Source organism: Neomonachus schauinslandi, chromosome 9, assembly GCF_002201575.2.
Source record: "Neomonachus schauinslandi chromosome 9, ASM220157v2, whole genome shotgun sequence".
Lineage (NCBI taxonomy): Eukaryota > Metazoa > Chordata > Mammalia > Carnivora > Phocidae > Neomonachus > Neomonachus schauinslandi.
The window spans coordinates 83876251-83890480 of NC_058411.1; the positions used below are offsets into that span (position 1 = coordinate 83876251).

A 14230-nucleotide genomic window follows, 5' to 3' on the forward strand; every position below is an offset into this window, starting at 1 on the left:
CTTGCTCTGGACATAGATGGACTTACAAGTTGTTATGCTTGTACATGTTGAGTACTTAAGTATCTTTGTTCCTTCAGTGTGCATTTAAAAACATTTTTAACCCCTTGGGTTTATTTTGCATTGTGATTCAAGTCTTATGTAAATCTACAGGAGACCTGACTGATGCCAAAACAAAGGAACACTTGGGATCCAGGCAGCATGAGGTAGAATGGCAAACTTACCAGGGTATTCTGAAGAAGACAAGGGTCATGGAAAAAACGACGTGGCTCGATGTTAAAGGAAATCATGGTAAGAGTCAAGACCCACATATAATTAAAACTAGATTTTTTTCCCTTCAAGAGCCTAGATTCTCCAATTTAGAATATAAAATTATAAAATGGGAACATTGTAACATAGTTTTAGTTAGACTGAAGGCCACAACTCTGAAATACAACTATATTATGTGATTTTAAAGCTTCACATGTCACTTTAAGCCTTTGAGGGGAAAGTTGGGATGGTCATTTCTTCTTTACATGAAGAAAAGCTTTTAGCAAAACCTATGTAGGAGGGTGTTTAAAAATATAACCATTTTGGGCGCCTTGCTGGCTCAGTTGGTAGAGCACGCAACCCTTGATCTAGAGTCATGAGTTCAAGCCCCACATTGGGTGTGGAGCCTACAATCAATCAGTCCATACGTATATACATTCACACTGCATACATAAATACATACATATAGATCGATAGATATACATTTTGCTAATAGAAGCCACCACCCATAAGTCTATATACTGTATGATTCCATTTATATGACATTCAAGAAAAGGCAAAACTATAAAGAACAGATTGTGGTTGCCAAGGGTTGAGGGTGGGGGGATAGGCCAACTACAAAGAGGCATCATGGGAGAACTTTGGGATGATGTAACTGTTCTGTATCTCCATTGCAGTGGATACATGACTATGCATTTGTCAAAACCCAAAGAACTATACATTACAGTGAATGAATTTTACTGTGTATACATTAAAAAATTAAAATTGCAAATAAATCTCTATGTATGAGGGGAGAAATGGATAATCCCTTCACATTTTTTACATTATTATTGTCTTGTTAGTAAGGAAATGAACTCTTCAGCAAAGTGTCCTAACAGGTTTGTTTTATAAAGGTTGACTTTCTTATTGGTTGTTAAGTACTTTGTCTGCTTCATTTGATTATTAATTGCTGCTGTGTGCCTAATTATATATATTTCTAAAACTATCATTTTAAACAGATAATTCTGTCTGGTGAAATACATAGTTTTGGTTTGATCAGAAAATGCCCTTTTTATAAATAGTTCTTACAAAGCAGCTAGGAATTATTAATTGATGATGGGATATCTGGCTTACAGCTTTCTCTGGTATACCCTGTAAGTCTGATCCTGAACTTATGATGGTTCAACTTATGATGGTTTGACCAACGATTTTTTTTTTTTTTAAGATTTTATTTATTAGAGAGAGAGCAAGTGAGAGAGAGAGAGAGCATGAGCGGAGGGAGTGGCAGAGGGAGAAGGAGACTCCTTGCTGAGCAGGGAGCCCGATGCGGGGCTCCATCCCGGGACTCTGGGATCATGACCTGAGCTGAAGGCAGTCGCTTAACCGACTGAGCCACCCAGGCGCCCCTTGACCTACGATTTGTCAACTTTACGGTGTATGAAGGTGATACACATTCAATAGAAACTATATTTCGAATTTTGAATTTTTATCTTTTCCTGGGCTAACAATATGCAATATGAAACTCTGGTTATGCTGGACACAATCACCAGGGTAAAAAGCCATTAACCTTATAACTATTCTGTGCCCATGCTATCATTCTGTTTTTCACTCTCACATATTCAACATGAGATACTCAACACTTTATTATAAAACAGGCCTTGTGTTAGATGATTTTGCCCAGCTATAGGCTAATGTAAGCATTCTGAGCATGTTTAACATAGGCAAGGCTAAGCTCTGATGTTCAGTAGGTTCAGTGTATGAAATGCATTTTCTATTTAAATATTTACCACTTAAAATGGATTTGTCTGGACATAACCCCATTGTAAGTTGAGGAAGATCTGAATTTACATTTCCCTTTTTTCCTGATCTTAATTAGTGGTACAGGTCAAATTCTTTTGCAATAAAAGCAAGTCTGTACATAATAAAAAAGTTTATTTTTTAACAGCATTAGTCAATCTACTGACTAAGCCAAACTACTGACTTATTTCAAGTAATAAATATCAGACTCTTGTGATGAGATCTTGTGAACAGAGCTTGTCCTTTGGAGGTCATGATAATCTAATTTGACTTGTATAAGCACAAATGCTTATAGTATGTGTGTATATATATGTTTATATATTGTGTTAAGATAGGAGGAAACTAATTTTTATTAAGATTTAACTATAACAGTGTAGTTCTCTTAGTAAGAGGATTGCATACACAATAAATTCTTTTGACTTAAATTGGACTTAACAGCTTATTCTCTGAAGTTATTAGAAATATAGTGGATTCTTGGAATTCCAAGCTGGTAAATAATTTTAGTTATTGCAAGCAGGCAATCAAGCTCAATGAAATAACTATATTTCCAGATAAGTGTTCTATGACATCTTTTACCTTACCCCTTACCATTATATAACTCCTTTCTTACTGAATCTCTTTAAGATTTAAGAAGAGAGGGTCTTAGGTCCTGTTATCAAAGTGATTAGCTGTTTAGAAACACTTGGCATGGATCCATGTATCAGTCATGATTAAAACAGCATCAACAGTCCAGTCTTACAACGGCAAATTGATTTATTCTGAATAGTACATAATATCAAAGTATTTCTTATTCTCCAGTATATGGGGTGCCTTAAATTAGTTTCCAGATAATCTGAATTCTGTTATCAAGTTTTAAAAACTATCAGGCTAATTTATTGGCATTCTGCCATTTAGAGATGTTATTGAAAATATTGTCATTTTTCTTTAGTCATTAAGATGTTTGTATTTTTCTTTTTAATATAGATGATGTTTGCTCTTTTTTTTTCCCATGTGCTTTTTTTGTTTTTTGTTTTTTTCCAAATTTTTATTTAAATTCTAGTTAGTTAACATATGGTGTAATATTGGTTTCAGGAGTAGAATTTAGTGATTCATTGCTCTTTTCTTTTTAATTAGATGCATTCAACATTCCAAGTCTGGAGAGTGTCGAGAATTATTACAGGTACTGTAGTAAACAGAATACAGACCATGAAGTAGTACAAGGGGAGTGCAGTCAAGTCAATGAATGGGTGAAAATATTTTTTAATATAAGAACTTCTAGTAACTTAGAATTTTTGTGTATGTGTGTATGACAGATTCAGTTACTTTCTTCCCCCAAGACTTTTTCTTTAATTCCTTTTATCTCATACACTTTATGCTTTTTATTGGCTAATGATACTTCAAATATTTCACACAAACTTTTTTTTTGCCATTGATACTTAGCAGAAGTCATTTTTTTATTTGTCATTTTTTTTACTTGGATATAATTGACATATAACATATTCATTTTAGGTATACAACACAGTGATTCAAGAGTTGTATGTATTGTGAAATGGTAACCACAATAAGTCTAGTTAACACCCATCACCATACATAATTAAAAAAATTTTTTTTCTTGTGATAAAAACTAAAAATCTACTCTCAGCAACTTTCAAATATATAATAGAGTGTGTTTGACTGTAGTCACCATGCTATACATCAGAAGTCACTTAGATTAGAGCTTGTTATGAGAGTACTGTAGATTTTAGGAATACTGAGAAACTGATGCTCTCAGCCTCTACAGTGGCTGAGGAGCCCAGTTGGTCACCCACTTTGTCACAGAAATATTAAAATTTTCTTTATATGCCATGAATGTGAAAAAGGCTATGACTATGAAAGGCTCTTTGCATTAGAAAACCAGTTCTCTAGTTTCAATGTGTTGGGATTCTTTTAGTTGCAATTTCACTTCCAGTTCTAGGATATTCCACAGCTTTGTCCTACATTGTCCATCACTCAAGTAGTGAGAATTTGGTGAGAGCCCATCGTTAGCTGGATAGCGTGAGAGATACAAGAGCTAATATTAAAAAATATGGCCTCTGCCTTCAAGGAAGTCCAGTTAAGAGAGATAAGAATTGTTTGGGAAACAATTAGAAAAGAACATGAAGGGATGACTGATGAAATGCTACATTATTTGGTAGACATGATAATCACTATGAGAAATCGGAAAGGGCAGAAGTCAGCATGGGCTGGACATAGAGGAGACTTTATCTTATTTTTGAGATATAATTGACATATAACATTGTATAAGATTAAGATGTACAACATGTTTATGTGACACATAAATATATTGCGATATGAGTACCACCATAGAATTAGCTAATACCTCGATCACTATCACATAATTATCATTTTCTTGTGGTAGGAATAATTAAGATCTAGTCTCTTAGTGACTCTGAAGCTTATAAAACAGATTTGTTGATTATACTTACTATGCTGTACATTAGATCTTCTGAATTTATGTATCTACCTAGTTGTAAGTTAGGACTTAATAAAAGAAGTAAAACTTGTGTTCAGTCTTAAAAGAAGGGTTGCAGAGAAGTAAGAAATTTTGAGGGGTATATTTTAGGCAAAACCACAGAATTTTTAAAAGCTAGAATGAGCTTTTAGGGACAGTAAGGAAACTGGTATCACCAGAAAAAAGGATCATTTTGAGGACTGGTATGACATGGGTAGGTAGCTTAGAGCCAATTTATGGAGGTCTTAAGTGACAGGTGTAGAAATTTAGATGTGTTGTGTAATGGTTCATAATCCAGTATAGATTCCTAAGGAGACAAGTCAGATAATGGAATAATATTTTATAAAGGGCAATCACACAACAAAAAAGAGAAAAGATAGGGATAATAAGGAAAAAAAGCTATGTAGAGCAAATGGGAGAGTCCTGTAATAGTCCAGTCATGATATGGAAGGGCTTGAAATGAATAGGAGACATACCTGTCTAACAAAGTCCATATATATGGGGACAGTGTCATCAGCTGGAGGGTGGCAGGTCAAACAGCATTGGTTAACATATAATTCGAGTCACTGTAACTTGGAGGATGAAGTTGTCCTTTGTTTTTAATGTGAGAAAGGAAAAGGTCAGAGATGAAAATCTTTCCTTTTCTCTTATCTATTTGTATCTTTGATGGTGACTATGGAATGGAACTAGGAAACATTTTCAAAGAAGAATTAACAGGACTTTGGGTCTGACTGGTTATCCGGAGGTTAAAGCTTTTAGTCATTTGGAAGTTTCTTACCTTTATATTTTTGTTACTAACCACCTAAACTGTATCTGAATTTTTAATAAACAGCATTTTATTTTATTTTTTTTAAAGATTTTATTTATTTATTTGACAATGAGAGAGAGATAGTGAGAGCAGGAACATAAGCAGGGGGAGTGGGAGAGGGAGAAGCAGGCTTCCCGCCAACCAGGGAGCCCGATGTGGGGCTTGATCCCAGGACCCTGGGATCGTGACCTGAGTTGAAGGCAGATGCTTAATGAGTGAGCCACCCAGGTGCCCCAATAAATAGCATTTTAATAAACAGCCAGAGATACGGACATTACAGATATATCAGCCTGAACGAGAAAGCTTAAAGCTAAATCTTGATCTTAAGAATGGCCCAGAGAGGGGTGCCTGGGTGGCTCAGTCGTTAAGCGTCTGCCTTTGGCTCAGGTCGTGATCCCAGGGTCCTGGGATCGAGCCCCGCATCAGGCTCCCTGCTCAGCGGGAAGCCTGCTTCTCCCTCTTCCACTCCCCCTGCTTGTGTTCCTGCTCTCGCTCTCTCTCTGTCAAATAAATAAATAAAATATTAAAAAAAAAAAAAAAGAATGGCCCAGAGAATGTCAAAATCCAGAATTCAAAAACTGTTAATAGCTATCATATATTTTAATCTCTACTTTCAAATAGTTGGGTTTATTTTTAGATAATGGGTTTTAACGTATTAAAAATGTAGGAAAGGAAACAATATACGTGAGATTATAAGATCCTAAAGAGGGGTGCCTGGGTGGCTCAGATGGTTAAGCGTCTGCCTTCCGCTCAAGTCATGATCCCAGGGTCTGGGATCGAGCCCCACATCGGGCTCCCTGCTTGGCGGGAAGCCTGCTTCTCCCTCTCCCTCTACTGCTCCCCCTGCTTGTGCTCTCTCAGTCTCTCTGTCAAATAAATAAATAAAATCTTAAAAGAAAAAAAAAGATCCTAAAGAATAACTGAAAACAAATTAAGCAGGAAAAATATAAATAAAAATTTTAATGAGAGGAAAAAAACCTCAAAATAGAAAATTTTATTTTTTTAGAAGATTTTGTTATTTATTTATTTATTTTAGAGAGAGAGAGTGTGTGCACACGTGAGCACATGCGAGTGGGGGAGGAGGAGAGGGAGAGGAATAAGCAGAATCCATGCTGAGTGCCAAGCCCAATGGAGGGCTGGATCCCATCACCCTCAGATCTTGACCTGAGCTGAAATCAAGAGTTGCTCACTTAACTGACTGAGCCACCCAGGTGCCCCCCAAAATCGAAAATTTAAAAAATACTGGGAAGAGGGGCAATAGAACTAATTGACTTTTAATTATAATATCTGTGATAATGTGTTTATTTTATGATATATTTGATGGCTATCGTGGCTTAAATATAGCTCCCTGATAGCACATTAGGTTTCAGGAGTTTATTTGTATTTTTCCATATGTGCCTTATCTATTTTCTTATAATGTCTTGACATTTGAGTAATATAGGTATGTCCCCAACCTATACCTTCCTTCACATTTATTCAACAAATACTAATGAGTTCCCACACTGTGTACTATGTTACCCCCCCTTTCCCCCGTTCTTCACTCTCCAACCTTACAGACACCTGAACACTGTTGATACTTAGGTAGTAAAGACTTTCATTACTGAATGTATACCCTGTATAGGTTACAGATATATTTTTAGGAACTGAAAAACATTTACTGAACCAGACCTGACATTTTTCTTGATGACTTCGTCTTTGCAAGGCTTTATTGTGAGTTAAGCCTCTGTAGTCCTATTTCAAGATGTAAACACCTTTTTTTATCTCATTACACCAAGAGTTCTGCTAGGCACTTCATAGGTCCTCACTAAATTTTTCAATGATGGATAAGTACCATTTCACTGGATTCTGATTGATCTCTCTTTAAGTGTTTGGTGGACTGCCTAAAATAGCCGCCTCCTTCTCTGCTTTGCTTGGTGACCTTGTGTTTGGTTACTTATGAATTAGTTTGCCTGAATCTTTATAGAAAATGGGAAGAAAAATCTTTAAAATCTCTTTTCATCAGCTTATTGTGGATTAGTTTATGTATTTCTCTGTCAGATTAGGAAATTTTCAAAGGGAGGCAAAATATAGTGTGATATACGGGGAGGAATTTAAACTCATTCTGTTTTTTTATGATTGCACTAAAACTTTCCTGTCTTATATTTTTTAGGAAATATTCTGCCGTACGTAGGGATGGCTCTTTCCATTACGTCCACAGTACTCCCTTTGGCAACTATTCTTTCATCTCTTTGGATGCCACCCCAAATCCAGGGCCTAAGAGACCCTATAATTTCTTTGGAATTTTAGATGAGGTACAGTAAAAATCTCACTTCCTTTGTAGCTAACCTATTTTGTTTTTTCTTGGATAAATGTGGCTCACTTAAGGTTATCCTAGGTAAACTAGTTCTTATCTAGAAATTCTTGAGAAAAATTTTACTGTGGTTACAAGTATGGCTAGAAGAAATCACTGGCTACTTCAGCATTATCACTGCTGTCCATGTTCTGATTCCCAAATCTCGTGAAGAAATACCTCACATTTTATATTTATTCAGTAAGCATTTATTAAATATATACTAAGTGCAACATGCACTTTGCAAGGTGCAAGGCATACAGCTTTTATACCATATGGTATATTCCTAAATCCCCATAGTTGCCATTTCTAACTAATGGACTATATTTATTTTAATAAGAGAAGGGCAACCACTGAAGTAAATAAATCTCTGTTAAGGCAAGTTAGGTGAAAACTGTTGCTGGATTAAAACTGTCTGGAAAGTCACATATGAGAACCTCTCATTATTTCTTAATACAACAGATGTCAGATCACTAATGAGCACCTGCCTACATGCAAGACATATGTGCCTGCATGGAAGAATACAAGAGCGATAAGATCAAGTCACTCGCCTCTTAGAATATTTAATCTAGTGGAGCTGCATAAGACTAGTGCAGAAATAACTATAATAAAGGGCAGAATTTGCTAAGTGCTGAAAGAGATTCAAAGTGATATGAAGGTTCAGAAGACCTTGAAATCAAGTGAATAAAATGTTGTGAAATGCATTGTGTTATATTAGGCATTTATTTAATGAAGGTATATTTGGTTTCTTATCCTCCAACTGTCTTTAGACAGAGTTTATTAACTTATTATTTTAAAGCCTACTCCTTAGAGCAGTGTTTTTTAAGATACGATTCAAAGATCATCTTCATGAAAATCAGCTGGACTCTTGTAAAATGCAGATTCCCAGGCTTTCCCTGAGACTTATCAAATTAGAAACCCTGAGGGTATGGTCCAGGAATTCATTGCTATTAGCACTTTACAGATAATTAATGTATATTTATACATGTACAAGTTATTTTTTTTTTAAAGAGTTTATTTATTTGAGAGAGCGAGAGAGAGAGGCAGAGCACGTGTGCATGTGTGCAGGCAGGGGGGAGGGGCAGAGGGAGAGGGAGAAGCAGGCTGTGCACTGAACAAGGAACCCCGACTTGGGGCTTGATCCCAGGACTCTGGGATCATGACCTGAGCAGAAGGCAGTTGCTTAACCGACTCAGCCACCCAGGCACCCCTGTACAAGTTATTTTTGAAATCAACTTTATGAGGGATGATTTACATACAATAAAATGCACTCATTTTAAGTGTTTGAAGAGTTTTGACAAAACATATATATGCTGGTATAACTGTCACCACAATCAAGAGAGAACATTTCTATCATCCCAGAAAGTTCTCTTGTGTAGTCAGTCTTCACCCCAATCCTAGAGAACCACTGATGGGTTTTCTGTCAGTATAGATTAATTTTTTTTCTAGAATTTTATGTAAATGAAATCATACAGTATGTACTCTTGTGTCTGGCTTCTTTTGCCCAGTATATTTCTTTTCTTTTTTTTTTTTAAAGATTTATTTATTTATTTGAGAGAGCGAGAATGAGAGAGAGAGAGAGTACATGAGAGGGGGGAGGGTTAGAGGGAGAAGCAGGCTCCTCGCCGAGCAGGGAGCCCGATGCGGGACTCAATCCAGGGACTCCAGGATCATGACCTGAGCCGAAGGCAGTCGCTCAACCAACTGAGCCACCCAGGCGCCCGCCCAGTATATTTCTATGATTTGTTTCTACAATTCATCCATATTATTGTGTTTGAGTAATTCTTTCCTTTTTATCACTACATAGCATTCCATTGTTTGGATATACTGATGGTTTCTAGTTTTTGGCTATTCTGAGTCGAGCTGTTGTGAACATTGAGGTACAGGCTTTTTGTGGACATATGTACATCTTATTTTAGAAGTTTGGTTTCAAGTTCCTCTTTATTAATTGCAATGTAGTATACAGGGCTGAAGAGATTAATGGTTCTTATTTTCTATAAAGTACTTTGTTGTAAAAAGAGAAAGAAATTTATGTCATTTAAAGATTGTTCTCTATTTCTCAGTTTCCTTCTCTATCAAATGGGGATAATACTTGCCCTACTTAGCATAGAGTTATTTTTAGGACCAAATGAATTATAATGTATATGAAAACAGTTTGAAATTTATACAGGTCCATGCAGGTCACTAATTAGTAGGGTTTAGGCCTTAGACATAATATACTTTTTATTATAAAACTTCAAGGCAGATGTTTAATCTGTAAATTTCAGCCTGAGCCCTAATGAAAGATCCTTGTGTTTTTCTGCCATTTCAGAAGCGGATGGAGGAACTTCTGTTACTGGCCAAGGAGAGTAGTCGGAGTAACCACAGTATTTGGTTTGGTCACTATACAACATCCACTATCCTTTCTCCATCACCTGGAATTCGGTCAATAATGAGGTGAGGCAGGATTCCAAAATCAAAATTAATTGCTTGTAATTCTTTTATGTTACTCTTGCTCTCCTGAAGAGATCTTTTTATTAGTTTGGCATTGCAAGTTATCTGTTCATTTATTCTGCTCGTTTTTCATCGATTAGTTCAGCTACAGCGTATTTGTGTGGGCACCTCCATACTCTCGGTGGACTGATGCCTGTTTTGCACACTCGTCACCTCCAGGGCACTTTGGAACTTGAGGTGGGAGACTGGAAGGATAACAGAAGGTAAGGGAACTACCCCACACAATAAAACTTATACGTGTAAGTTTCGCTAAAACAATGATAGTTTTCTTATTGCTACCATGGGTGATCCCAGTCAAGGAAAAACTTATGATCTCCCTAAGTTTTTAAAGTGATATAGATATTATGTGTGTCGGTGTGTAAAAACCTCATTGCAACAGTTATGTTTGCCATCACTATGTTACATTGGATTTTCAAGATGCATCCATTAGGAAATAGATCTCAAACTCTAGGGTGCACAAGGATTGTGGAGGAGCTTATTAAAAATAACAGTTTGGAGGCCCTATCTCCAGAGAATTTGGTTGTGTTGGTCTGGTTTCAGACCTGCATTTTTTTTAAAGCCCACCAGGTGTTCTATGGACCACACTTAGAGAAACATTAGAACTGGAACTGTATCACCCTCTGAAATTTATATCTACCTTTGTAGTTATTACTATGTTCGTGATTTCAGTTCTTCAAATCCACGATAGTTGGTTTTATTAAGATTAAAGTCTTTCTATGAGAAAACACAGCCTGTTTATCAAAAGCATACAGTATAGTTAAATATATAGAGAAAAAAGAACTAAATACATATTTTGAGAATAACTAAGTACAGTAGCTTAAATATAGATGAGTATCATCTCATTGTTGAACTATTATCAATTACTATTTAATTTATTCAAACTCAGTTCTCTGAAGATGTTAGTTAGTAAATATTTTTTGAGCTGAATATGTTCTTTCTGTTTTTAACTACTTCCATTAATTAAAAGATAGCTTTACATCTTGGAAGGTACTTACTCATTTCAGTTGGCTCTGCTAGAAGCTGTCTAAAAGCTATGCTTGAAGCCTGAAATTAGTTGGCAACTGTAATTACTTTGAGCTAGACCTGTCTATTCATGACTGTGAGGTTGTGGGCTGGGCTGGGATTGCCTTTTACTAGATAGCCTTCCTAATCCTTGATCAGCTTCTTTATTTCTTATAAATGCTATAGTTACAAGTTAAGTGCTGTCATGAAACCATTTCCTCTCTTTCTCTTTCCACCTGCTCTCCTGTTGTTCCACCCCTGGGGTTTTATCCGGAGTTTTACTGAAAGGACCTAACCTTTACCTGCCCTTTTAAACACTTAAGTTGTGTTAGGACACTAGAGGAGCTTTTAAAAGTGTATTAGTAATACTAGGCTAGGCTTTGTTGTGGATACAAATAAATCTGGAAAATACCAGTGGCTTGACACAACAGATGCTTATTTTTTCATTTATGTAAATCTGGTATGAGCCAGGACCTCTCTCTTCCATGGGGTGACTCAGGGATTCAGATTTCCTTCATCTCATAATGCCACTATCTCAACACCTCAATCCCAGGGCAGGGAAGAGAGCATGGAGAACTCATACCCACTCTTAAGTACTTTGGACCAGAAGTGTGATACATGTCACTTCTGTTTACAGCCCATTGACCAGAACTAGTCACATGGTCCCAACCTAATACCAGGGGGACTGGGAAATGCAGGAGAGCACGTGGAGTATTTGGTGAGCACTATTGTTTCTGCCATAGTTAATCATTTCTTTCCTCAGTTCAAAAAGTAGAAAATATAAAATTTTGGTTATTCTTTAATGAATATTTATACCTCTCACCATGCATTTAGAAAACCAAAATAAATTTTGTTAATTTCTTTGAAATTATAGAAATAAAGGTTTAAAAGAAGAATGAAAGATGTCTGATTGTGTTTATGTTAATATTAGCATTTTTGATGAGATGAGGAATATCAGGTATTAGGCTTATGATGACTGTCTTAGATTCAAAACAGTCTTAAAGTATAGAAACCAAACGAATTAATTTATCAGGCATTTATTTAAAAATGAAAGTGTGCATGCTATGTACCAGGCATTGTTCTAGGGCACAGTAAATTTATGTCTTCAGTAAGATTCCATTTGTGATAAACGTGAACTATAAAGCGGTAGGGGCAAGGGAAGAAGGGCAGAGAAACAATATTATTTACTTTGTATAAATTCATGATCTCAGAAAGTATAGTTTTATATTTTTACATTTGTTCTGTGTATAACCTTCATACCCTCTTATAATAGAAGTGACTAAATTACCTTATTGTCTCTGGTCTCTAGGTACCGGATCTTTGCTTTTGATCATGACCTCTTTAGCTTTGCAGATTTGGTCTTTGGCGAGTGGCCTGTGGTTCTTATCACTAATCCTAAGTCACTCCTATATAGCTGTGCTAGACATGAACCACTAGAAAGGCTTCTTCATTCAACACACATCAGGTATGTAGCAGTTTTTCGGAATTTCCTTTCAGTTTGTTATTAGTGGAGAATAAGTCAATGTGACTATAATCCCATGTGAAAACTGTGAGATGCCATACTTTAATTTTCCCAATAATCTAAACATTATATAAAGATAAAATGCTTACTGCTTTATTCCCATTCAGTTAAAAAATAATTTTTTTAAGCTGTTGAAATTTAAAAAACCTCCAGAAACCCATAACCCTACCACTGCAATTTTTGTGTATTTTATTTTCATGTTTTACATGCTATAATCCCCCTAACCCCAAATAGAGCTGTTACTGACATTTCTGATTTCCTACTCAGGCATTCTCTTTGAGGCATGTTTTTATATAGTTGTAATGTTTTATTTTTTTTTTTTTGGTCAGCAGTGAAGTGACTCTCAGGTTTTTTTTGATAGGAGCTGGATATCTGATTTAGACTTTATATTCTCTGAAAGGGCCTGGTAGCCTTAGCTCTGTTTGTGATACTGCGTCTTATTGACAGCTGGGAAACAAATGAGTGGATGGTAGGATTAACATGAGATTAACAAAGTCTATTTTAATTCCTACTTTTTATCTCTCAACAGAGAGAATGTACCACAATTTATCTAACCATTTTCTTATCTTACTGGTGAACTCTTACATTTTTTTCTAACTTGGGAATGAGCATCTGATGCATGTAGATTCTTTTTCCATTTGAATAATTTCTTTAGGTAAAGTTCTAAAGGTGTGAGTCTTGGTGAAAGAATATGAATTCCTTTATGACTGTTGATAAAGATTGCCCAATTACTTTTTTTTTTGTAACTAAAATCATTTTTCTTTTAAAAATATGCAGTAAAATATATGTAACATAAGATGTACCATTTTACCAGCTTTTAGGTATACAGTTCAGTGGCATTAAAGTATATTGATTTTGTGGTGCAACCATCACCACCATCCATCATCGGAATATTCATCTTCCAAGACTGAAACTCTGTACCCATCCAACAATAACTCCCTGATTTACCCTTTTCCCCAGCCCATGGCAGCAACCATTCTACTGGTCTCTCTCTTTGAATTTCACTACTCTAGGAACCTCACATAAGGAGACTCCTACAGTATTTGTCCTTTAACTGGCTGGCTTCTTTAACATAATATCCTCAAGGTTCCTCCATGTTGTAGAGTGTGTCAGAATTTCTTTGCTTTTTTAAGGCTGACTAATATTCCATTGTGTGTATATACAACATTTTGTTTATTCATCTGTCGATACTTTTGCTTCTATCTTTTGGCTATTGTGAATAATGCTACTATGAACGTGGGTATATTCTGTTCAAATCCCTGCTTTCAGCTTTCAGTTCTTGTGGGTATATATCTAGAAATGGAATTGCTGGATCCCATGGTAATTATATGTTTAATTTTTTGAGGAACCACCATACTGTTTTCCATAGCAGCTGTACCATTTTACATTACCACGAGCAGTGCATAAGGTACCCAATTACTTTTTAAAACAGATACTAATTTATAATGTTACCAGGCAAATGAGTACCAATTTCACAGCACTCTTATCATTTTTGGATATTGTGCTTTTAAAAAGATGTACTAATTAATCTGGAAAAATGATATCGAGCTGTTCTGTTTTTTTTTTGGTCAGCAGTGAAGTGAC

The 14230-nt window shown here is 35.9% G+C and overlaps 1 protein-coding gene across 2 annotated transcripts in view; it reads left to right on the forward strand.

Annotated features, from left to right (window-relative positions):
- Positions 1–14230, forward strand: part of TMEM62 (transmembrane protein 62) — a 33044-nt gene that overhangs the window by 1754 nt on the left and 17060 nt on the right. For both annotated transcript variants that reach the window (XM_021695340.2, XM_021695341.2), the window contains exons 3-8: positions 151–288; positions 3136–3181; positions 7450–7591; positions 9941–10065; positions 10203–10325; positions 12434–12589. In XM_021695340.2, the coding sequence (XP_021551015.2) occupies positions 151–288; positions 3136–3181; positions 7450–7591; positions 9941–10065; positions 10203–10325; positions 12434–12589 (730 nt within the window). The remainder of the gene's footprint in view (positions 1–150; positions 289–3135; positions 3182–7449; positions 7592–9940; positions 10066–10202; positions 10326–12433; positions 12590–14230) is intronic.